Source organism: Colius striatus, chromosome 13 (genome assembly GCF_028858725.1).
Source record: "Colius striatus isolate bColStr4 chromosome 13, bColStr4.1.hap1, whole genome shotgun sequence".
Lineage (NCBI taxonomy): Eukaryota > Metazoa > Chordata > Aves > Coliiformes > Coliidae > Colius > Colius striatus.
This window is the reverse complement of record NC_084771.1, coordinates 8,155,246-8,179,732: the sequence shown is the minus strand read 5'-3', so window position 1 is coordinate 8,179,732 and position 24,487 is coordinate 8,155,246. Positions and strand designations below refer to the sequence as shown.

Below are 24,487 nucleotides of genomic sequence, written 5' to 3'. Positions count from 1 at the left end.
GTGGGTTTGGAAACCTCCCAAGAAGGACCCTGCACACCCTCCCTGGGCAGCCTGGGCCAGGCTCCCTCCCCTCAGCACCAAAGGCCTTTCTCCATGTGTTCCAGTGGAGCTGTGTCCCAGCTGCTGTCCATCAGCCCAGTGATGGATCTCCCCAAAAGCAGAAGGTTCTCCACGGCCACAGCTTTCTCATTCGGTGGATTTCCACGGCTGGTGCAGAGCAGCCCCGGGGCAGACCCTGTGATGGTGTCACCCACGGCCAGGCTCGGTGGCCATCGGCAGAGGGCACTGTGCGCCAGGGCAGCGCCGCGCACCCTGTCCCCGCTGCCGGGCTCTACCGGCGGCTGGGTGCCACCCAGCCTGTACAGCAATCCCGCTTCCAGCTGGGTCTGGAGCTCTGGGTGCTGCTTCTGACTGTGGTGTGTAGGAAACGAAGCCCTCGGGTGCACTGTGGGCTCTTACAGGCTCGTGGTGCTGGGTCTGGCACAGCTCCTCACTGCGCCCTGCAGCTTGCATCTCCCAAACCACCTGTGCACTTGCTCCTTTCAGCAGCTGATGCTCCTGACAGATAAAGCTTCCAGACATTTTTTTTAAGCCTGCTGATTCCTTAATGGGCCTTAATTAATCTTTCTGTGGGAGCTGCAGCTTTCAGCACTGTGGGATCTTTGCCACGGAGTTATCCCCTTGGCTGCAGGGATGGATTCATCTGATGATACTTTTGGACTAGAAGCAGGAGAGGTTTGGGGCTTGCACAGGAGTGACTTGTTGCTGTTGAGGAGTCTCCTGAGAGATACACTGGGCCCATGGAGGATGCTGCATCGCTTCACATCAGTCCTGGAGTGTTTCTCTAATTGTGATGGCATGTGGGATGTAAAACTCTCTCCCTGAGCTTGCCAGTGGCTCTGTGCAGCTGTCTGCCGTGTGCTCCCATGCTTTGCAGTGTTCTCACTGTAGTGATTCAAGAAAAGCCTTTTACTTCTCATGCTGTGAAACCTGGCAGCCCCCAGGCTCTGCTTGTGCCCCAGCAGCCTGGCACCCCCTCTGCCTCCTGCAGGGCCAAGCAAACCCGAGGGCAGTCCCCAGAACACCTCAGTGCCACCCCCCCTGCAGAGCAGCACCTGAGCTCCAGACGCCATCTCCTTTTCCTCATCAAACGTCATTTTGTGCTTTCATTTCCTCAGAAGGCAGGGTGTTTATCAGAAAGCACAGCCTGCTCTCGGGGCAGCCAGTGGATTCCCTGCAGGGTAGGTGCTTTGTTCACAAGCCACCTCTCAGAGCACAACCATATCCTGTTTTGCCTGCAGCCGCTGTCTGTCTCCTTTCCCATCTGCTCAGAGCAGGGGGTGGGGAGCGAAGGGACCTGTGGGACCTTCCCTGGTAGCAAATGCCTGTCTCTGAGTCCTGCTGTCCCCTGGCCCAGGCTGCCCAGCTGGCTTGTGGAGGCTTCTTCTCTGGAGACACTCGGAACCCAGCTGGATGAGTTCCTGTGTGATCTAGGTGGTCCTGCTCTGGCAGGGGGTTGCACTTCCAACCCCTACCATCCTGTGATTGTATGAAACGTATAGTACAAATCTTATACTGTAAAACAACTTTATCTGATAGTGTAAGATAACAGCTTTGTGGAAACTGGAGCTTTTCAGTTGATCTGAGCTTGAGCTTCGTGCCCATGGAGCAGACCCTCAGACAGAAGCAGCTGAGACCTTTCTGCCTGCACTGACAGTCCTTAGTAGCAATACTTCCTGAGGACAGGTTGCCTGCCTGGCTTCTCTCCTCATGGCTGGTGATGTTTTGCTCGTGGTGACCCAGGGAAGGGCACACACCAGGCAGGGGAGTGTTTGCAGAGGGGGAGCAGGCATAGCTCCACACTGCTGATGTGGAGCCAGGGATGCAGCCAGGGATAGTGACTGGACAAGGAGTAATGGGCATAAGCTGGAACACAAAAAGTCATGCTTAAACACCAGGAGCAAGTCCTTTGGTGCTGAGGTGAGGGAGCCCTTGCCCAGGGAGGGTGTGGAGGCTCGTTCTCAGGAGGTTCCCAAACCCACCTGGACACGTTCCTGTGCCCCCTGAGCGAGAGGAACCTGCTTTAGCAGGGGCTTGGGCTGGAGCAGCTCTGCAGGACCCTGCCAGCTCCCACCATTCAGGGATTCAGCAACGAAACCACCAGACTGGGGACTAAAAGTTCCAGGTTTTGCTCCTCAGCCCTGGTGCCTGTTGTGTCTGCCCACAGCTGGAAAACAACAACAAAAGAATCCCCTGTGAAGAGGAGCAGGGCTGAGTGACTGGTGTGGCAGTTCCTGCTGGAAAGGACTTGCTGACTGCTGCAACACTGAGATTGTTTTGGGGAGGAGAGCAAACCCTTACAGTGCTGAACACAGCCATGGCATCAGTGCAGTTCCCCAAAGCCTTTGCCTTGTGCTGCACACAGGCCCCTGCAGTACAGGAAGGACTGAGGGGCAGCTCTGGGTCTCAAATGGTGCCATCCCATTGCACACCAGTGCCTTGGGCTTTGCAGGGTGCTGCAGACTGAGCCCGTGAATCACAGGCTCTGCTCTGCTGAAATCATGACTGTCTGGAAAAACTGCTCCCTGGCTCAGCTTGGAGCAGCAAAATCTGCTTTCAGTGCCTTTAGGCTGCACTCAGACTCGAGTTGTTATGGTTGTTCCTTTGCCAGGCTCAGCTCCCTCCTCTCTCTGTGGCACAGGGTGGGTGGATGGAGCAGCAGCTCGTTGCCAGAAGCGGTGGCTCTTAGCACTGAGCCAAAAGCCATCTGCCGGAGCCTCGCTACCGGGTGGGTGGTGTGAGCTCTGCCGAGGGCTGAGTGCTTCTCCAGAGGCTGGGCCTGGGCTTGAAGCGTGTGGTCATGGAGGGAGGGAGGGGAAAAAGGTATTTTTAGCCGAGAGAAAGGCAACCTTCCCTCCTTGTGTGCTCTAGAAAGTGTGGTGCACAAGAGACAGGATGTTCCCAGGGACTGCAGGCGTTTGTGTCTGTGCAGGGCTGTGTGTGCGCAGGGATGGACACACAGATATAACAGCAGCTAAGCATTTCTGCCAAAGCCAGATGAGAAGGATTAAGCCACAGATAATAACGAATTGCACATCCCTGCGCTGGGCCCTGGTGAGGCTGCAGCTCCAGGGCTGTGCTCAGTGCTGGGCCCCTCACTCACTGCCACAGGGACACTGAGGGGCTGCAGCATGGCCAGAGCCGGGCACAGAGCTGGGGAAGGGGCTGGAGCACAAGGGTGCTGGGGAGGGGCTGAGGGAACCAAGAACATTTAACCTGGAGAAGAGGAGGCTGAGGGGAAACCTTGTCACTCTATGGCTCCCTGACAGGAGGCTGCAGTGAGCTGAGGGGTTGGTCTCTTCAGTAATAAATGACAGAACATGAGGAAAGGGGCTCAAGTTGCCCCAGGGGAGGTTGAGATCGGAGCTGAGGCAGAACTGTTTCCCTGAGAGGGGTGTCAGCCCCTGTGCCAGGCTGCCCAGGGAGCTGGGGGAGTGCCCAGCCCTGGAGGGATCCCAAAGCCATGGGGCTGAAGTGCTGAGGGCCATGAGTTAGTGGTGGGCTGGGCAGGGTGAGGGCAGGGCTGGGACTGCAGCAGCTTCAAGGGCTTTGCCCAACCCAACAATTCCATGATTGAGTGAACAGCTCAAGATATGCTCCCTCTCCTCCACACATAATTTCTAAGTCCCTTGCTCTCTTTTCGACCCTGAGCTTTTCCTGTGTAAGATTGGCCTTGACAGCACAAACCCTCTTTGCAGCAGCTTTCTACTTAAACCTTCCTAGAGATACTGCAGAGCCAGACACCCCCGAGGCTGCTCCCTCTTGCTGGCTCCCAGCACCCTCAGCTCTTGCACCTCTGCACCAGGGACCAGCAGCATCTCTGACTGTCTACTCTCAATGTGGCATCCCAGTAGCACAGCCCAAACCCCTGTGGTTTGAATCCCAGCTCCCAGCTAGGGTGTTTGTGGCAGTGGAACTCGCTGGGCTATGGTGGAACAGGAGGGCTGGTGAGCATCTTGTGGCCTCTGAAAGGCAGAAAGCACCAGTCTGCAGTGGAAAAAGATATTTCCTCGTGGTCTGGTTTGTCTAAAACCCAGCCAGATCTCAGCCCTGCAGTGCATCTGCCCCAGAAAGGGATTTTCCTGCTGCGTTTCCAACACAGCCTGTGGTGCAGGCAGGGCTGAGGGGCAGCAGGGGCACCCGGGGAAAGGCTGCTGTCGCCTTTCCCCAGGACAGATTAGTGGGAGTGTTTGGTTTCCTTGCTTTTTCCTGTTTTCTTTCTGGAAGCTGCATTACAGAAAGTGCAGAAAAGCTGTGTGCAGTCTGCAAAAAAGCTGACAAAGTGCCAGTAGTAACTGGAGCTACTGGGAGAGCTGGAGCTGCCAGGAAGGTTGGAACCACAATACAAGCGTTAGGGTGGGTCAGCAGGACTTATAAATATCCAGCTGTGGTTCTGGAGGGCTATCTGGGTGTCTACCCTGGCTGCTCAGGGCTGTACCAGTCCTGAAACACTCTCATGGGTCAAAACCATGCTCCTGGTTAAGGTGCTGTTGGTGTGACTTGTCCCATCAGAGCCTTGCTAATCCCAGCCTTGGTGAGGTTTTGCTTGTGTTTCTTGTTTTGCTTGTGCACTTTGCTGGGTTTGTGCCATCTGAAGCAGCTTTTTTCCAGCCCTAAAAACTCCTCATTTCCCCAAGCAAACAAGGGAGATGTGTTGTTGTTGTTCTTTGTGTGTGTGTGTGTGAGAGAGGAGGAGGTTTGGGGCAGAGTGAGCTGCAGGGCAGCACGTTCCCTGCTCATCTCAGTGTTTTCTGCCCATCTCTGGCACTCAAGTGCCACAGCACGTTCCTCCAGGCTGTCTCTGTCTGCTCTCACCTTCCTGAGACAGCTCTTGGCAACATGAGGGGAAACCACAGCTCGTTCCACAGCTCAGAAACACTGTGCAGGTCCCAATTGTGTGTTCATTCATCAGCAGGGCTGTTTCCCATCAAACCCCCCTCTGCCTACCGTTACTTCTCCACTTCCCCGAGGGGTTTTGGCACTGCAGTCGCCAATGCCTTGGCTCAGGAGGAGGAAGCATCACATCCTCCACACTGGCAGCAGTGTGAGGGGCCGTGGTGGCAAAGGGGCCTCAGAGCCTTGAGGTAGGACTCCCCACCTCTGTGGGCTGTACTGTTGCTCTGAGCCGATGTGGTGCATGATGAGACTATATAGGAGCACTTAAAATGATACTCACAACACCAAAGGATACGTTGAGATCATTTTATTTCCTCCCAAGTTTGAAGCTTTAAGGATGCACTTGGGTTGGTTTTGTAAACTTCTCTGGGCACCCAGCAGGGGCTGGGGCCTTTTCTGGCTTTTAAAGCAAAACTGAGAGGCTTGGATAACATCTTAATCTGCAACCACAGGCTTTAGCAAAATGCCAACAAACACAAGACTCCTAATAATGACACAAGAGACAGTGACACCAACTGCTGGCCCTCCCTCCCTTCTGTGGCTCCTGGGAGCAAATACGCCTTGGAAGATGATGTTCATCCTCCTCTTTGCTTGTAGCATATCCAGTCACAGTCTGTCTTCCAAGTCTTCATCCCCCTGTAATCAGCTGAGCATCCTGGAGCTCCCAGGGGCCAGGAGGACTTGGCTCAGCCCTTGGTGCCTCTTTCAGTAGCATAAGCCAAGCCCAATTTGTATCAAAACTGCCTTTAACACTGATGTGGATGTAGGTTAATACTCTTTGCTTGATATATGTTGGTAAATTTATAGTCTTGCAGCCCAGATTATTGGTTTGGGGTTTGTTTTGCAACACAAAGAGGTTCAGTTTATGTGGGGATAATTAACTGTCCTGATCTGGAGCCTCCTGTGAGCACAGTGGGTGCTGTAAGTCCTCATGGGCTGCAGCTGGGGCTGCAACTCCCCTGGTGCTGCCTCGTACAGGATCACAGAATCTCAAGGGTTGGAAGGGGCCTGGAAAGCTCATCCAGTGCAACCCCCCTGCCAGAGCAGCACCACCTAGAGTAGGGCACACAGGAGCTGTCCAGCTGGGTTGGAATGTCTGAGGCTGAGCTGCCCACTGACCCCTCAGGATTCAGAAGGACTTTGGAAAAGGATAAATATGTAGAAGCATTGAAACACGAGGGAGAGGGACTCGAGCCTGGCTGCACTTCAGCAGGGGAGGGGGTGCTGCGAGGAGACAGTTTGGGTGTTTTAACATCACAATGGAGAACACTGTAAGGCAAACAGTCCCCAGCAGCAACAATGCAACCAGCAAGCCTTTGCCTCAAAACGTCCTTCTAGGTCCAACCTTGGGATGTGTTGCACACCGGGGGGATTCAACACCTACGTGGGGACCTGACGCAGCCGTCACTCGAGCAGCACCTGCACGGCCAGCTGTGTCTCAAGAGATGGACTCCAGCAGCAGCTCGTCGGGCGGCATGGGGGGCATTTCCATGCTGTTTATTCGGCCAAAGAACTTGGGAAGAGACCAAAACTGGAAGCGCGGCAGGTTGCCCTTGATGCGGACGCGGCGGCCGGCGCCGGAGAGGCGGCTGCCGTGGCGCAGGAAGCGGGAGCGCAGGGCCGCGCAGCTGTGCCGCAGCACCCGCTCCTGGAACTCGGACGTCATGAAGTAGTAGAGGACGGGATCCAGGCAGCAGTTGAGGCTCGCCAGGCACAGCGAGATGGGGTGGAAGCGCAGGGCGCTCCTGTGAACGGCGCAGTCCCGGATGATGTTCTCGATCACCATCATGAAGAAGGGGAAGTTGATGTGGTAGGGGGTGAAGCAGATGAAGAAGACGGCGGCGCACATGAGGACCATGCGCAGAGCCCTCTGCTTCTCGCTGGCGTTGTGCAGCTGCTCGGGGCAGTCCCGCAGCGACTGCCGCATCTTCCACGTGCAGCACGCGATGATGCCGAAGGGGATGACGAAGCCGAACAGCTCCGCCACCGTCACCAGCGCGATGGAGGCCCCCGGGCTCAGCTGCTTCACCCCCAGGTCTGAGAAGCAGGTGTTGGTGCTGTTGGACAAGGCCGGGCTCCTGACTACGAGCAGGGGCAGACACGCCGCCCCGACAAAGAGCCAGACCGCGGCGCTGATGGCCGCGTCGTACCGCCGCTTCCAGCCCTTGGCTCTGAAGGGGTGGAGGAGGAAGAGGTACCGCTGGATGCTGATGCAGGTGAGGAAGCAGATGCTGGCGTACATGTTGAGGTACTTCAGGTAGAAGCACACCTGGCAAAGAAAACTCCCGAAGGGCCACGTGTGGTTTATGTAGTAATACATCCGTAAGGGCAGCGAGAGGACGTGGGCCAGGTCGGCCACGGCCAGGTTGATCATGAAGATGACGGCTTTGCTCTTCTTGCTGATGAAGCGGCACAGGACCCAGAGGGCGGCACTGTTGGCCAGGAGCCCGGGGATGAAGATGAGGGTGTATGTGGTGGCGTAGAGGGTGGACTGGAAGGACATCTGGGGATGGGTGCAGTTCCCGGAGGACGCGTTGCTCTCCATCTCGGCTGAGTCTCTTTGCTCATGAGGTGATCGAGGCAGTTGGAGGGTTTCTGTGGGGAGTGAAAAAAGGGGCTGTCATGACAAAAACCCTGTGGTGTTTTCCCCCTGTGGAGCACATGTGCTTCAGTAGAGAAGAATAAGTCGTGTGGAGGTTTGTAGAGCACGTGTGTGTGGGTGTATGTGCGAGATGGGGGTGTGTGTGTTGGGAAGGGTGCAGGGCCAGACCTCACTTAGAAGCAGCAATCCCAGGCGTTTCTACACAGCTGCTCAGATGTGCTCTGCAGGATTTGGTGCCCTGTCACCCCCTGAGGCAATGCCACAAGTACAGTGAGTTGTGACTGAGCTCTGCAACATTCATCTCTCTGTTGCTAATACTGGAGAGCATCTGTATTGTATCTAGTGATAGGACAAGGGGTAATGGGATGAAGCTGGAACACAAAATGTTCCATTTAAACGTAAAACCCCTGCTATTTTACTGAGAGGGGGACAGAGCATTAGCAGAGGCTGCCCAGGGGGTTGTGGAGGCTCCTTCTCTCGAGGTTTCCAAACCCCCCTGGTCACGTTCCTGTGTTCCCTGATCAAGGGGAACCTGCATTAGCAGGGGCTTGGACTGGATGATCTCTAAAGCTCCCTTCCAACTCCCACCATTCTGTGATTCTATGAGAGCTGCTTCACTTCCCCAGGGCTTTTCAGGGCTGCTTTTATTGCTTATAGCTTTCTGTCAACCTCCTATCAAATCAGTGCTCTCTGATATCCCCAAAACAACTTCAGTGGGACTGTAAATAAACAGGGACTTGAAATGGATCTAGACATTGTCTTCTCAGGTCCATGCAGTGGCCTGTTGTCAGTTGGCTGTGAGGGCAATAACTAGCATCAGCAAGCGCTGGTGCTGGCTGGCAGCTGAGCAGAGCAGAGGCCGGAGGGAGAGGTGCAGACAGATCCATCGGAGCTCTGGCTCCAGACTAAAGGCTGGATTTATAAGCTAATAACGGGCCGAGCACACGCCGGTTGCTCTGCCAGCCCTGCTAACTCAATTCCAGCACTCGTGGCACATTGTGTGGGCATCGTGTTGTGGCAACAGCAGTAGCCCTCCAGCAATGGTTCAGGACATGAAGGCAGATGTCTGTGATCTGTCTTGTAGCTAGAGTTACAAATTCTTGATGCCCATTTACCCGTTTCATCTCCTCCAGCCAGCACTGAGGGTATTACTGTGTCAGGGGGAGTTCACAGGTGGATGGATTTGATCATTAGTGAGCTGAGCCCACGGGGAAATGCTCTGCTCTTTTTGAAGAGGTGATTCAGCAGCAGCAGGTAGCCTGTAGCCTCATCTTGCAACAAGACAGTGCCGTCTTCCCCTTGGAAACGGAGCCTGCAGCTGCCTGCAAGGTGTCGGACAGTCTGCCCTTCCCTCCTACGAGACTAGACCCTGCTGTGGCAGAGCCCTGAGCACCTCTTGCTGTTGCCACGTTGCTCCTCAATGGTGGTAGTTGATTAAGAGGCAGCCAGGGTGCTGTTTCCCATAGCCACGAACCCAGCATTTGCCTCAGGGATGGATTTCTAGCAGCTGATTGCCTGCAGGCAGGACCTGGCCAGCCAGAGCCTGGCATTGCTTCAAGCTGCAGGGTGAAGGCTCCTCTAGCCCGCCTCTTCCTCTTTGAGGGACTCTTCAGAGGGGTTGCCATGTTTTAGTTTCAGGAAAAAGGGTTTTCTCTACATGCAAAACAGGCAGCAGCCTCTTGCTGGCTGCCCACACTGGGTACTCCCATTTGTGGTTGTGTGTGCTGCTTTGGGAACCGAGCCTCTCCAAACTGCCCTCTCCCCTTGGCTTGTTTCCCTCAGCTTTGGCTGCACAAGCACAAGGCTGATGTGACAGGGGGGCTGCCAGCCTGGTGCCTTTTGGCTACTGACTGTGTTTGGCAGCCCCAGGTTGGAGGTTTCTGATTTCTCCATTGAGCAGGCACAAGGCAGGGGAGTGGGGACATCTATTGTGAGTGGACAGGGGAATCAAACCCCTCTGGCCCCTGCAGCATCCCATGTGCTCCTCTCCTGCCTGGAAACCCATGAGGGGCTTGTGCTTGGTGCTGGCCCCACTCTTGGCTAGTCCCCTTTGCACTGTTCAACCCTGGAAAAGTGGTGGCAGGACACATTGTCCTCACTGCCCTAAACAGAAGAGAGAGGGAAAACTCCTGGGGAGTGGAGAGACTGCAGCTATTCCCAGCTCTTGTCGTGGATTTCCAGTGACAGATGTGGCACTTGCTGCTCTAGGCTTGTGGTAAGGATTCTAGTGCCCCATCTCCCTGTCTCGCCATCTGCTCCCTGCCACGTGTCTCAGCCCAAATCCAAAGCCTTTTCCCTGCAGGCGTGGCTGTGGGGAGCTTCCTTCCTGGTTTTCTCTGCTTTTGGCTCTCCCTGGGATCACAGGAGTGTCTGTTTCTTGGTGACAGGGCTGAGGCTCCCTCCTGGTACCCAGCACTTTCAGGTTTTAGGTGGCAGCACTTGTCAGGGCACCTGGCAAGAGAGCAGCCAGGAGCTGTCTGCTGGGGCCCTGCTGGGCTGGGTTCAGGCCAGTGCTCCTTCCCTGCAGCGCTTCCTGAGAGGCTGCACCTTTGGATTTACTATTGTGTTCCAGTTTTGGCCTTCCCTCCAGCCTCTGGGCTGAGTTTTGCCCCAGAGCTCCAGCTCCCCCCGTGTTTTGCCACCGGTGTCGGGGCAGAGATGCTCCCGTGGGCTTTGGAGGAGGTTTTGTTCAGTTACTTCATAAAGCTTATATGAAATACTCCCTGCTGCTCCTTGTTTGTTTTCCTACTTCATCCACGCAGATCTACACACAGGCAGGAGCACAGGGAACTCTCTTTTAATTGGCAAAGCTGAGTTTTAAGCAGTGTAGAGGAGACCAGTGTGGCTGCCAGAGGAGCGAGACCACTGGCTGTGGGTGTAGCACTGCAATTCATTAAGCAGCAAGCAACTTTGCAACTCATTAAGGGGTGAAGGCAGCTATTAAAATAGCCATGTTTCTTTTTCTGAGTGCCTTGGCAGTGGCTGCTGCTGGAGGCACATGTGGCTGTGGTTATTGGAAATGGCCTGGCTACTCTGAATCACCCCCAGCTCCACCCAGCCCCACGCTGCTGTGGGATTGCATTGACTGCTCCCACTGCCAAGCTCTCCCTCAGCTTTTCCAGGGCTTGGAGAGAACCCCCAGGGATGGGGGATCGGGGCAGAGCTGCCCACCTTTAACCCTGCTCAGGGCTGGGATGCTGGAGGGAAAGCGAAGGAAAGAATCCCCTTCTGACTTGAAATGAGCTTGAAACGGCTTGAAGGTAGCAGAGGCTTTCTGGCACCCGTGTTCTAAGCAGTAACTTTGTTTGTTTAATCCAGGCACTAATAGGAAATGCATGAGCAGAGAGGGTCAGCCCTGGCAGCTTGTGCTGGGGAGGGCAGCGTGGATGTGTGCTGGGGTGAGAGGCTTTCCCTGCGTGCTGCTCAGCGCAGCCTGCTCAGGTGCACCCAGCTCACCCACCCCTCGCAGCCCAGCCACAGAAAGGCACAGTGGGCACGGTCTGTAGCTGCTGAGGATGTGGCACCAGCTTCAGGAGATAAGATCTCTTGAAGAAGAGGAGTTCAGACACACAAAAGAGAAGGGAAGGCTTTGCTCAGCGCTCCGCTAGCTCTGATCTAAGTGAAGACAACAGGCAGCAGAAACGAGGCTTACCTTGCTGTGAGTGCCATCCTTCAGGGGGGTGCCATCCTTCAGGGGGGTGCCATCCATGCTAGACAGCACGAGCTGGGAGCTTTCAGCTTTGATTTCCTCCCGCTTTCCTCAGCCAGCCGGGCTCCGGCAGCGACTCCTCGCTCAACTTCCACATGTCTTGGGAGCGCTGGAATCCTGCCTGCATCTGCAGCCCAGTACAGTGGCTGCACAACAGGAAATCCTGTATTTTGTTTCTGTTGAGCACACCAAACGTGTGCAGCTGATGACGTGAAAACAACTGGGAAGGCGATGACGTCGTCCCAGCCGGCGGCCGGGCGATGAGACCTCGGGGACGGGTTTCCACAGGAGCCTGGCAGGCAGCAGCGTCCTCTGCTCCTCTGCTTTCATCCACAGCCACTTGCCATCTTGCTTGCTAAGAACAAAGTACAGAAGCAAAGAAACCTCCCAGTAAGTGCTCCCTAAAGGAGAGCTGCAAGCTGCCCGTGGCAGTTACTGGAAGGCAGTAATTTTCCCTCGTTTCCTTGGAGCTTGGTCAGCCTCAGACTCCCAAGGCTGGAGGCTGAAGCCTGAGGGTTTGGACTTTGCTTCTGAAATAATAAGGTGGAGATTTTCCCAAAATACTGTAGTTTTAACAAACCTAACTTGCACCACTCCCAATTTCTTTTCTTCCTTTTCTTTTTGCCTCCTTTGGTTCCCTTCCCATACATTAAATACAATCTCTATCTCTTTTCCTAGCTGCTTATCACGACCTGCTGTCTGAATTGCTGCCAGCAGATAACTGTAGTGGGACTTATCAAGAGCTGCCTCATTTCCAGCTGAACAGTTTTACTTGTTATCCAGTGCCACATCTAACAGCCCAAAGCTTGCAGAGATCTTAACAACTGTTGGCACCATCCCTTTTCTTACTGCTGGTGATGTTTGTTGAGAGCTATTCTTGCTCACATCTGTTTTCTGTAATTGGTCCCGTGACTCCACCAAATTAACAGAAACTGTGGAAGAGAAATGAAAGGAGGAAGCAATTATAACCTTTAATTGTAGAATAAGTCACCAGCTGAGGAATTGGGATCCCCTCAGCAACTGGGAGTTGTGCTTGGTGACAGTAGCATAGAGAACATTGGAGAGAGGATCCTTGACCTGAGGTGTCCTGGGGTCAGTGGTGATGCAGTTACATCAGTTGACCAACATCTTCATGAAGGCAAAGGCAGGACCAGTTTATACACAGACTACTGATCAGCCTTTAGAGATATAGCTATGGGCCTCTTCATTGCTGCTTGCTTAACCATCAGGAAAATGTGGCCTGCTAACAAAGAAGTACTCATGAAGCCCCATGCTTCTCCTCTCAGCTGAAAGCAGAGCAATTTGGACCTGCTTTTCACTCCAGGTTTTTTCCTTGCACACCTTTGTCAGCAGCTGATGCAAAGAAGAAAGAATCCCACAGAAGCACAGAATCATTACAGTTGGAAAAGACCTTTCACCTCACCAAGTCCATGCTTGTGCATTTGTGAAAGGTTCCCAGGTTTGCAGGAGGGAGGCTGCCCCTGTGCCCCATCCCCCTCCAGAGGTTAAAGGATTATCCCAAAGTGGCTATTTTGTCAGGATATCCTGCCTGGGCCATCCTACTGCTGTGTCCCCAGCACACAGCCAGCCCTGCATCCAGCCCTCCCTCAGCCCTATTTTTAGGTCTGTGTTTCCAGCCAGGCTGCTGGTGCAGCAGAGGTCAGGGGGAGTCAGACCACAGCAAGGGTCAAACCCCACCTGGATGAGTTCCTGTGTGACCTGCTCTAGCTGGTCCTGCTCTGGCAGGGGGGTTGCACTGGATGAGCTTTCAAGGTCCCTTCCAGCCTTTAAGATTTTGTGAGGGTCAGACTCACACCTCAGGCTCCACAGCCACACTGAGTCCTTCCTCTGCTCATCAGTGCTTTTTTTAGAGCTCTTTTTGAGGAAGACCATAGCCTTCCTGGATGTGGTGGACTGACAAACCTCAAGCCTCCTCCCTCAACAGAAGCAACCTCTCTATTCTTTCAACTGCATGCACGTTTTTGTTCAGCATTTCTGCTCTTCTGGCTCGTAACCAATGCTACCAACACCTCGTGCCCAATGCAGACCCTTGCAAAGGCAGAAGGCCTCACAGAATTTTTTAAGTCACTGAGACTTTATCTAAGGCCTCCAGATCAAGGTCATCTCTGCCTGCAGCCTGGTATCCTGTGGGCAGGAGGCCAAATGTGTCTGATCAGCATCTCTTTATGTGCTCAGCATTTGGAAATATCTGACAGGAAGCACCTGAAGGATGTGTGAGAACAAGGGGCCCTTCAAGAGGAGGATGAGGAGGAGGAGGTCTTCTTCAGACAAAGCAACTCACCCCTGTGTAGAGACTTGCTATGGCTTGACTCGAGCCGTGGGGCTGGGGAGTCCCTAGTGCCCTGTGGCACATGGTCCCTCTCTCCGCTGCACAGTGGGCTCTGCAGGGACAGCGTTTGCAGGGGGCTTTGATTTCTTTTACAGCAAACACTGGTCAGTCACTCCCTACCTTTTCAGGACAAGCCCTTGTGTAGTCACAGACTTGGTGGTTTTGGTCAAAATGCTCCAGTTGTGGCCCTGGAGTCTGTTACATGCAATGGAGGGTGTTGATGTTTTTGAGCTGGTGCCTTGTTGAGCTGTTTTCCTGCATTTACAGCATGTTTTGTCTTTTGCTCTGCACAGAGAGCTAGTGACCTCACTTAAGGAAAGAAAAGGAAGCTGAGGCCCTCGCAAGCTCAGAACCTGAGGCTGCAGGAAAGCATTAAATCCCCTGGGGTTTGTCTCCAAATGCCCTGGGGTTTGTTGTCAAGCTCAGGAGAGCCTTTTCTCAAGCAGGGGAGGGCTGACCAGAGCTCTGCTACCAGTTTAGCTGGGGTGGATGTTTGCTGTCAGTGCAAAGAAACACTTGCTTTTACTAAGAGCTGAAGGGCTCATGTTAGAGAGGAAGAATGTCAAGCTGTGGTTTTGCCCAGGGCTGTATTGCTGGCAGACACCCTCTGGTGCAGGTGATTTGGGGACCTGCCCACGTTTCCACCCTGAGCAGTTCCCATCTTCACACAGGGTTGCTCCAGGAGCAGGTGCCAGTGGAGCCCTCCAGATCTGTCCTTCACAGACCTGCCCAGCAGTACCAAGTTCACCTCTGCCTTTCCGTGGCATCTCTCTCGAAAGACACTTTGTTGTGTCTGCCTAGGAAGGGTGAGGATGTCTCCTTTGAAGGCTGGTGAGGGCAAGCAGTGGGACCAGCACAAGAGAGAAGCCAGGAGCAGCATCATGAAATTGTATTTCCTCTAGTCAAAATAATAAACATGTTTTATGGTCACAGGAAACGAGGTGAATTACAGGAACTGGAGCTGGGCACACTGTGCCTTTCGTTGTGTGAGAGCTCTGGCAGGCAGAGACAGCACCTGCAGCCCTGGGGCTTGTGTCAGACCCAGCACCTCGCAGCCACAAAGGCAACCAGAATGCCCTTCTCCCCTGCAGCAAAGCTGGATTTATCTGCTCCCCCACGGCACAGCTGAGGTTTTGGAGGACTTGAACTAAAGGCTTTGAGTGTGGGTTTGTGGAGACCATTGTGGTGATGGGGGATGTTATCCCCAAAGGTGGTGTTAAAGTTGAGGATGGGAAAGCCACCATCACTCTTTGGACATTGAGCTGCTGGAGCAAGTACTCCCCTGCCAGGTCCACTTTACAGCTTTCAGTGCATGGGGGACTATAGTTACCTATTTCTGCCTTACCAATCCTGTCTTAAATGATGTGAGTGGCTGTTATAAGCTGTAAGGATTTGTACCTGCAAAAAGATTGTTGGATGGCAGAGAGAGATGGTTTCTGCATCCTGCCTGCACGTGTGAGGATGACAGCAGTCACTCCTCACACCCAGCCATGCAGCACTGGCAGCATAGCTAGTGGAGGACTTTTCCCCAAAATACCTCAAAATTAAATGCCAGTGATGTAGTTAAAAATCAGTAAGTACAAAACCCAACAAGGGGGTATATTAGAGTGGGGGAAAACCTTTCTGTAGGCTGGCAAACAGTCCAACAGAAGTCTGTCACTTGAACCCTGTGCTTCAGGAAGGGGCTGATCACATTCAGCTTTCTAGGTAGAAGTGATCACTGAAACTCGGTTTATGTTTGCAAAAACATGTTTATTTTTTTAAAGCATCATTTTTTTTTTTTGAGACAAGCTACATGGTTACCACAAGAGTGCCTTCAACTTGTTTTCACCTGATGGGCTGCCCAGATGGCTGTGGAAGCTCCTTCTCTGGAAAGATTCAAACCCAGCTGGCTGAGTTCCTGTGTGCCCTACTCTAGGCGGGGCTGCTCTGACAGGGGGGTTGCACTGGGTGAGCTTTCCAGGTCCCTTCCAGCCCTTGAGATTCTGTGATTCTGTGAAATTGTATGAGACAAATCCCAGTAAACAGCCGCCAGTCACATGCTGACTGATCAAGATCCATACAAACCCTTCCAACAACATTGGAGCTCCAGTCTCCTTCACAGACAGTATTGTACAGTGTCTAGCTTATGAAAGAAAAGCCCTGCTCAACTGACAAAAGTTCCATTGTGGGTGCTTGACTGTAGCTGAGCATCACCCTCTGCTCACGGTGGCGAAGGGACCATCTGCAGCGTGTAAACGTGTGTGTGTGTGGCTTTGGCATAATGAACAGGCTGATAAACCAGAGAAAACTGTTCCCCTGACTTCAGTGGGACTGGGACTGTGCCTTCTCTGCAGCTTTCTCACCACAAAACTAGAGAAGCCTGCAGTAATGCTCCTCTGTGACAGGTACCTCCTTCAGACCAGGATGTTCTGGCATTTCCACTTATCTACATATGAGGTTGGGTTCCTTGTACCATGGCCCATAATCATCTTCTCCCAAGTGGAAGGACCCCTACAAGAGCTTGTTGTATTTAATCAGCATGTCCTCACTGCCTTTTAGAGAGACTCCAGTGGAATGGCTGTTTAAACCTGGCTGTTGTTATCTTTCACCCATTGTATTGCCAAGCAGTCACACAGGCAGATTTTGGCTGAGTGAGAATGTAATGAAGTGGAACTGAGTGGGTAGATTTGAAATAGACTGAGCAGGTGTTTGTGATGTTCCTTGTACTTTTGTAGCAACACGTAAGATGGGGGCCCTGGTGCTTCCAACGTTCCTGTTGGAAGAACACAGCTTTTCAAAGGCAATCAATCGGTGCCTGTGCTCAGCCCAAGCAACCCCAGGGGTCACGGGGATACCCTTGAAGTGACCTGGGCTGGGGGAACTTGTCTGAGGAGCTGTCACTAAATTAAAGAAAGGGGCAAAGGGAACCTTTTCTTCTGGCTGCTCTTTGAACCTTGATGGTTGAGTGTAGGAATGTAAACGTGAAGATCATGAGAGGAGGTGGTGGCAAAAGTGACGATGATTAATTTCCTTTAAGAAATGAGCCTGTGCTGTGCTGGTGAAACCACCTCAGCACGGGACACCCCTGGGTTAAAGATGTGTCCATTGAACCCGCTGTTCCTCCCCCTGAGGGTCCCTGGGCCGTGTGCTGCTGCAGCCTGTGCCAATGGGGCAGTTGTGGGGGCAAGAAAAGCCCTGGGAGCAAGGGAAGGTCCCACACTGGAGCATTTGAGGAGCTGTGGGGAGATTTTGTCTTGCAGAGGGTCTCGCAGCAGCTGTGGTTGGGAGATACAGGATGTGTCAGCAGTGGAGGAGCAAACCTAGAGCTGAGTGAGGAGGGAATGATTGGAAAGGGTGGGAGGGGGAGTGAAGGGAAGGCAAAGGAGCGGTCATGTGGGGACCAGAGGGATGCACTAAAGGCAGGAGCGGGCAGTGACAAGGCAGGGCTGCTGTGCTGAAGTGAGCTGCCAGCCTTCACCTGTCTCTCTACAGCCCCGAGAGCAGAGACCAGAGCTGCCATTTATGATTTCTGTCTGTTTTCAGGTTCATTGTGTGTTTTTAGCAGAGAAGATGCTCCAGCAGATGTCAGTGTATGGAGGTGAGAGTGGCTTTGGCTTGGTTGTACAGCCAGGGAGTTGGGAAAATCGAGGAGAAGCACCTGGGATGTTTCCTCTCCTTCCTAGCAAAAGCTTTGGTACTCCCTCCTGTGTGTTTTCTGCTCCAGCTGGGTCAGGTGTGGGTGGCCCAGCAGCAGGGACAGTCACAGTGGTTGGGCTGCTCATCCCCTTCCATCCATCTCAAGCAGAGTTTTATCTCCTATATACCCAAACTGCCCCAAAACTCCCCTGAATAAACCTGCAGGATCTTCCACCGTGGAGCTGGCAATCGAATGTGAGAGAACAGTCCCAGCTTCCACAGGAAAAAGCCTTTGAGCTGGCTGTCCTGTCACTCCTTAATGGAGGAGGCACTCTCTTTGCTCATGAGCCGGCTCCTGATGACCATGCTGCTGTGCCTCGATATCTGGTCCTGAAACTCTGAAGTCATGAAGAAGTACAGGATGGGATCCAAACAGCAGTCCAGGCTGGCAAGGCTCAAGCAGAAGGGCTGTGAGTAGAGGGTGACGGCGCTGAGGAAACAGTCTGTGATGACGTTTTCTTTCACCAACATGAAGAAAAAGAAGTTGATGTGGTAGGGAGCAAAACACACGCAGAACACAACAGCACACATGGAAACCATCCTGAGCGCCTTGCGCCTCTCGCCGCTGTTCTGCAGCGACATCTGGAAGCCCCGCAGAGAGTCTTTCGTTTTCCAGGTGCAGAAGAGGATGATGACGAGCGGCCCCACGAAGCCGAAGAGCTCGGCCGCGCCCGTCATCAGCACCGTGGCCGCTTTGCTGTCGATCTGCCGCACCTGAAGGTCGGCGAAGCAGGTGTTGGTGCTCTTGGGCAGGCCGTAGCTGCGCATGATGGGGAAGGGCAAACAGGCCAGGCCCACCACCAGCCAGACCGCGGCACTGACGGCCGCGTCGTACCGCCGCTTCCAGTCCTTGGCCCGGAACGGCTGGTACAGGAAGAAATAGCGCTGGATGCTGATGCAGGTGAGGAAGCAGATGCTGGCGTACATGTTGAGGTACTTGAGGTAGAAGCACAGGAGGCAGAGGAACCTCCCGAAGGGCCAGGCGGAGTTAATGTAGTAGTATATTCGCAGCGGCAGCGAGAGGACGTGGGCCAGGTCGGCCACGGCCAGGTTGATCATGAAGATGACGGCTTTGTTCTTCTTGCTGATGAAGCGGCACAGGACCCAGAGGGCGGCACTGTTGGCCAGGAGCCCCGGGATGAAGATGAGGGTGTATGTGGTGGCGTAGAGGCTGTTTTTGAACGTTATGTTGTGACTGGAGCAGCTCTGGTTGCTCTGCGTCATGGCTGGGCTGCTGGCAACATCTGTCGTGGTGTAGGGCAGGTGGGACATTCCTGGAGAGAACAAAAACGGGCTGTAAAGGCTGTAAAGAAAGCACAGGTGAAGCTGTGCCATGCTGCTAACAGAGGAGCAGGAGAAGCTGCCTAATCCTTTCACAGAATCACAATCTCAAGGGCTGGAAGGGACCTGCAAAGCTCATCCACTGCAACCACCCTGCCAGAGCAGGGCCACCTAGAGCAGGGCACACAGGAACTGTCCAGCTGGGTTTGGGATGTCTCCAGAGAAGGAGATTCCACAGCCCATCTGGGCAGCCCCTTGAGTGCTCCCTCACCTCAACAGGGAAGAAGTTTGTCCTTGTGTTTCTTTGGAACCTCTTCTGTTCCAGCTTGTACCCGTTGCCCCTTGTCCTATCACTGGACATCAGCTCAAGGTCATCTGTGGTTTGGTCTCTGGGTAGCAGGGATGGATAAAGGGAAGAAAAAGTATGCCATAGTCCAGCTTGTGCCTGTGAGCAACCACACACCTCAGCGACCAAAACGTGGATGCCAAGCACTGAACCATACCTACTGTTATGTTCTGCATTGTGCAGGCCATGTGTTTCCTGACCTCATCAGCAGACCTCATGGACCCACCTTCTCTGTCATGATGGGACCAGGCTGTGTGGAAGAGGGTAACCAGAAGCGGACTTGCAAAGTTTGGCTTGTGAAGGCAGCCAGTGCTACCAGGTACTGAAGCTGATGTAACAATCAGAGACCTCATCAGGGCACCAAGTTCCATTTCTCATCACCACAGCAGCCTCAGTTTAACACTTTCTTTTCATTAGATCATTTTATTTTCAGGTCCCTTCCATTGTGTCCTTTGATTTGGTTGAGGAGGGATGGTGAGATGTCACATGTTGAACTGTTGGGCCATCTTCCTTTCGTCGGCTTTTGTGACTGGGACTTGTCTGCAGTAAGACAACACAGGCAGGAGGAGTTTGGTTTCACTGGGTAGTTCCCCACAGGGTTATAATTCTCATTACAGTGATTCCCTCCTGAGTCTACTGCAACGGTTAAAATCGAGTCTCAGCTTCCCGTTTCGTGTGGCACTGCAGACACTGATTCACTCCTTCTGACTCACTTCCTGCACTGCTGGCAAGGGGCATTTGCTCTGTAGGTAGATGTTAGTAACTTGGACCCCGTTACTAATGGGTTTTTTCCTTCATGTTAGAAAAAAACCCAAGCAGAGCAGAGTTCAGAGCTCTCAAGTGACAAAGAACACAAACAGCCTTTTTCTAAGCTTGGTAGGTTGTGGGACTTGGGCTGTTCAGAGCTGCCATGGAAGGGCTGTAACTCAGGCCCCAGAGATGCCCAGCATCTCCCTTCTGATGACAGGCTGAGGGAGCTGGGGCTCTGTGGCTTGGAGGAGGCTGCGAGGTGACCTCATTCATGTTTACAAATACATCAAGGGTGGGTGTGAGGAGGCTGGAGCCAGGCTGTGCTCAGTGATAGGCAATGACAGGACAAGGGGCAACGGGTGCAAGGTGGAACAGAAGAGGTTCCAAAGAAACAAAAGGAAAAGCTTCTTCCCTGTTGAGGTGAGGGAGCACTCAAGGGGCTGCCCAGATGGGATGTGGAATCTCCTTCTCTGGAGATGTTCAAACCCAGCTGGATGAGTTCCTGTGTGACCTACTCTAGGTGGTGCTGCTCTGGCAGGGTGGTTGCACTGGATGAGCTTTGCAGGTCCCTTCCAGCCCTTGAGACTCTGTGATTCTGTGACATGGCAAGTTCCCGGCATGGGCCACCCTGGCTGCAGCTGCAGTGGCTTTGGCCCCTGTTCCTGCAGGCTCCCCAGGCAGGTGCTGCTGCCAGCTTTCTTGCTTTTCTTTTTAAACTTGTCTTTCATTTTCTGATGGTCTCCAAAAAGGAAGGGCTGTGTCTTTATCTGCTGCAGCACCCTCAGCAGCTGGGCTGCATCCTTCAGCTGCACCAAACATCAAAGAAATGTCACAGTTGAGAAACCCTCTACCTGATCCACTTCCCTCACTGAGTCCACAGAGCCCCAGTGCCTCAGCACACACCTCCCAGACTTAGACTGTCCTCTAGGGCAGTTCTTCCAGTCTGCAGGTAGCTCCCAGTAACCCTCATCTCACAGCAGCTCTAGGATGAGATGCTGTGATCTGGGGGAAGGTGTCCCCACCACAGCCTTGCTCCTGTCACAAGGCTACCACGTGGAAATGAGGAAGGAAAAGGGCTCAGAGGGACCTGGTAATGAGGGTGGAAATGCATCTGGCCCATGGCTTTATCTCTGAGGAGCAGCACTGGAAGCCTCTGCCTCTCCTTTCTGGTGCTGCTCAGGATGCTGAGACAGGGAGTGGGCAGGGCATGGAGCTGAGCACTCAGGTGCTCACTCAGGATGTTGCTTCTCAGAGCACTAGATTGGTATCACTTTTGAGAGTGCTGCCCCTTTTTTTGGCACTGTGGAGGTTTGTGTTCCCTTTCCACCTGGTTTGCAGGCCCTTGAAACCACAGAGGATCAGGTAGGTTTGCTAAATAGTCTATTTTAAGGAAACCCTTATATATATATGTATAAATGTTGGCCAGTGGACACGTTCTTCAGTTGAACTGAGTCATAACAGTCAGTTTGCTTATTGATGTCCCTGCATACAGTTAGCCCTTATTTACATTTCATGTGACAGCTCAGGACCAGCCCACAGTGTCAGCAACCAGAACTGAGCTCAGGCTGCTGACTCAACCTGGGCTCTGCACAGAGGCAGTGAGGGGGAAACCCACCTGTCCTGTCGTGCTGCAACACGGGGATGATGCTGAGGGCTTCTAACCAGAAGCCAGCCTTCACTTTCTGATGGCAGCAAACCATGCCCAGGCACGCAGAGGAGCTGCAGCTTGCCTGAGACCGTACTGGAGCCCACAGCACCCAGAGGTTCCCCCTTGGCCTCCATCCTCATCTGCTAATTGTCCACAAGGTGTCAGAGTTAATCAGGATTTCATTTCTTTGCCCTCTTTGAGGTGTTTGTGTAAGCCCCAAGAAGCCAGGGCTGTGGAAGGTGCAGAGGCAGTGGTGGGACTCTGCTCTCAGGAGTTGTTGTTGTCTTCCAGGGTGATCCCAAACTGAAAAACTCTTGTGTCACTCTGTGATATTAGGCAAAAAATGCTCCCAGGAACAGCTCTCACGTTCCTGTCATTTACAGGCAGAAGAGTCCTGCAAAGCTGCACTTTGATGGAGACCGTGGAGCCTAAAGGTTAAAACCCCCAGCCTGGGGAAATGCAGGTGATGTCCCATCCACACCACTCAAATGGAACACAGTGATGGATGACCAGGTATGGCTCATGGGATCACAAATCTTTTGCATTCAGTAAACACAGTGAACACAATCGATATGCACATGGGTGATGTCTGCTGGCTCATCAGAGCAGGCCACTTGCTGAGAATGAATGGCTTCATTACAAAGTCATAAAGATATACTGAGATTAAACCACTTTTATAGACAAAATGCACCCAGCCATTTGCAGAGAGAACTATGGAACCGTTGTATCTCCACCCTTCCTCCCACCTCTCTTGTTCAGATTGAAGCTTATTCCCACATTGTCCCCTTATCATAGAATCAGCGAATCATTTTAGCTGGAAGAGACCTTTAAAGTCTCTTAAAGACTACAGAGTCCAGCCTTTGTTCCAGCTCTGTCAACCACTGTCTTCCCCCCTGTGCACAAAAGCCAACACACAGAGGCACCACTGAATGTTGGCCTGAAATTAGGTCTCCAAAGCTGTAAAGAAAGCAAAGTCTTTTGCTGCATGATGTGTGTGCAGCCAAGGAAGGAGGCTGAAAAGCTCCAAAGCTCCATCATACTTTATCAGTGCACGTTTACATATTGCAGGGAGACAGCTGCTGCTGCTGCAATGTTGCCCTCAGAGCCATTGGTAGGAAATACACTGTTATCTGTAAAATACACTGTAAAACTCCTGTGTTTTACACTGTGATTAGAGTCTGTGTTAGAGTCAGTTGTAAAGCAGCACAATTAAGAGTGCATGTTGGCTTTTGCAGGTGCACATTTGGAAACTGAACATGGCATCTCCAGGAAAAAAGATGCTCATCTGGATAGGACTGAGAACCACAGGGACGTCATTGCAGAGTCCTGGACGTTTCTGGCCTACTCATCATCAGATGAGTCTGTTGATTTGGTAAAGACACAAATGCCTTTACACTCTGCCCTCATTGCATGGCTGGGAACGTCTCACGCTGCTACACTTGGCTTTGAAACCTCCACAGTCAGAAGAGGAAAGTTCTACAGTTAAAGGTACTTTTTTTTCTGGTTTACTTCTTTTTTCTCTGGGCTGGGTGAGCACCATGTCACACACAGACCCCCATCATGGATGCAGATCCCATGGCTGGTGACGTTTGTGCCGGATCTGAGGTCCCAGCACTTTCACTTGACACCAGAAAACAAACCCTTGCATGAAAATCCCGCTGCCTGCACACACCCCACTGCTGCTGCAGGGCCCCCCAGCATCAATCTGCAGCGCTAAGCTTCAGTGCCGTTCCCTTTTGATTTACCTAATGAAAGTTCCAACCCAGGGGCCATCCACTATGAATCCTGTCTCCAAGTGCCAAACCGCAGCGGTGCCCTTTGGCTGGGCGCTGATGGGAGCTGAGCTGCTGGCGTGGGACCAGCACAATCACCTGTTACAAAGCACGGTTCAAAAGCTTCAATCCGTGAAGCAAGTGATGCTTTAATCCAGAGCAGTGACTGCACTGAATCAGGAATCAAACCAGCCTCAGGATTCTCGTTAACAGAGCCGAGTCCCAGCAGCCTTGCTGGCATTGTCCTGCCGTGGGGTGGCACAAAGGCAGCGGGTGGATCTTTTAGTGGCAGTTGAAATCACCATCAGCAAGAGGAGATTTGCAGCTTCCCTTTGCTCTCAGGTACGGTTTTAAGATAGCAGAAAATCTATTCCCTGAGAAATCAGGCAAAAGAAGGAAATTGTGCCCAGGAATGGCCCTGGAGAGCAGTGGCAGAACCACTAATTGCCCACGCTGCAGCCATTTGCTTGCTGTAAGGATGGTGATTTCAAGCTGCTGCTGTCTCACCACCTCCTCCGTGTGCTCACAGCTAGGGCTGGCACTCAGGGAGGGCTGCTGTTCGCTCGAGAATCAAAGCACCACAAACCTCCTCCTGGCAAGAGCCAACCCCTAAGAAAAAGCCCAAGGAGCACGACGTTTTCATAGGAAGCAGCACGGGCTCGTCAGGGTCGGTTCTAGATCACAAAGAGAGAGCTGAAAAGCAGCCTTACCTCTGCAGGCAGGGACCCAGCGAAGTGCAACTGTGCTGCCAGGAGGAAGTGGAGTCGCTCAGCGTCCCCACACCAGCCCTGTTGACATGTGAGGGACCTGGGTGACATCACGGGGTGCTGCAAGGTGCTGTGGCTCTTCACTGCCTCACAGCCCCCACCTCCTATGCTGGGGCTGGCTGGCTGGGCTCCCAGCCCTGCTGAGCTGAGTTCTGCCCGTGCACACAAGCCATTGCCCCAGAACCAGGGTCATGTGCCTTTGTCCTTGTTGTTTTCTCTCCTGAAGCACCGCTGGGATGGCTCAGCCCCCCTGGGGCTGCTACAGGAGAAGGTCCTGAGAGGAGCTGGGTGCTGCTGAGTGCAGCCACTTCTTCCTTCTCTCTCACTCTTCCTCTTCTTTCCCTCTTCCTCCTCTCTGAGCTGACAGCGGAATCACTCCTGAGGTCTCTTCTTGCTCCTCCCTGGGAAGTGCAGCTTTGCTCTCACCTCCTCATCCTGGGGCTGTAGCTGGTCATTGCTGTGGGTGAGCCTTGGCTGGTGGTTGCCCTGTCTCACCTACTGCTAAGTCCTCTTGCTGACAAAGTTCATCTTCCCAATGGCTTTTTATAGCTCTAGTGTGAGCCCTGCTTGCCATTTGTACTGAATAAGCAGACAGCTCAGTTTACACTCGCTGGAGTTCCCTGCCAGC

The 24,487-nt window shown here is 53.1% G+C and overlaps 2 protein-coding genes across 2 annotated transcripts; both read right to left on the bottom strand.

The window, feature by feature from the left end:
• Window positions 1-5,248: 5,248 nt before the first annotated feature.
• LOC133626554 (putative P2Y purinoceptor 10) lies at window positions 5,249-11,390 on the bottom strand. Its single transcript, XM_062006369.1, has 2 exons — window positions 11,211-11,390; window positions 5,249-7,551 (listed from the first exon to the last, which is right to left on the bottom strand). Exon 2 carries the CDS (start codon window positions 7,499-7,501, stop codon window positions 6,395-6,397), a length of 1,107 nt encoding a protein of 368 aa, XP_061862353.1. The 5' UTR covers window positions 7,502-7,551; window positions 11,211-11,390; the 3' UTR covers window positions 5,249-6,394.
• Window positions 11,391-15,395: 4,005 nt separating this feature from the next.
• LOC104558485 (P2Y receptor family member 10) lies at window positions 15,396-23,841 on the bottom strand. The gene is made up of 2 exons (XM_062006372.1): window positions 23,803-23,841; window positions 15,396-18,569 (listed from the first exon to the last, which is right to left on the bottom strand). Exon 2 carries the CDS (start codon window positions 18,565-18,567, stop codon window positions 17,545-17,547), a length of 1,023 nt encoding a protein of 340 aa, XP_061862356.1. The 5' UTR covers window positions 18,568-18,569; window positions 23,803-23,841; the 3' UTR covers window positions 15,396-17,544.
• Window positions 23,842-24,487: the final 646 nt, after the last annotated feature.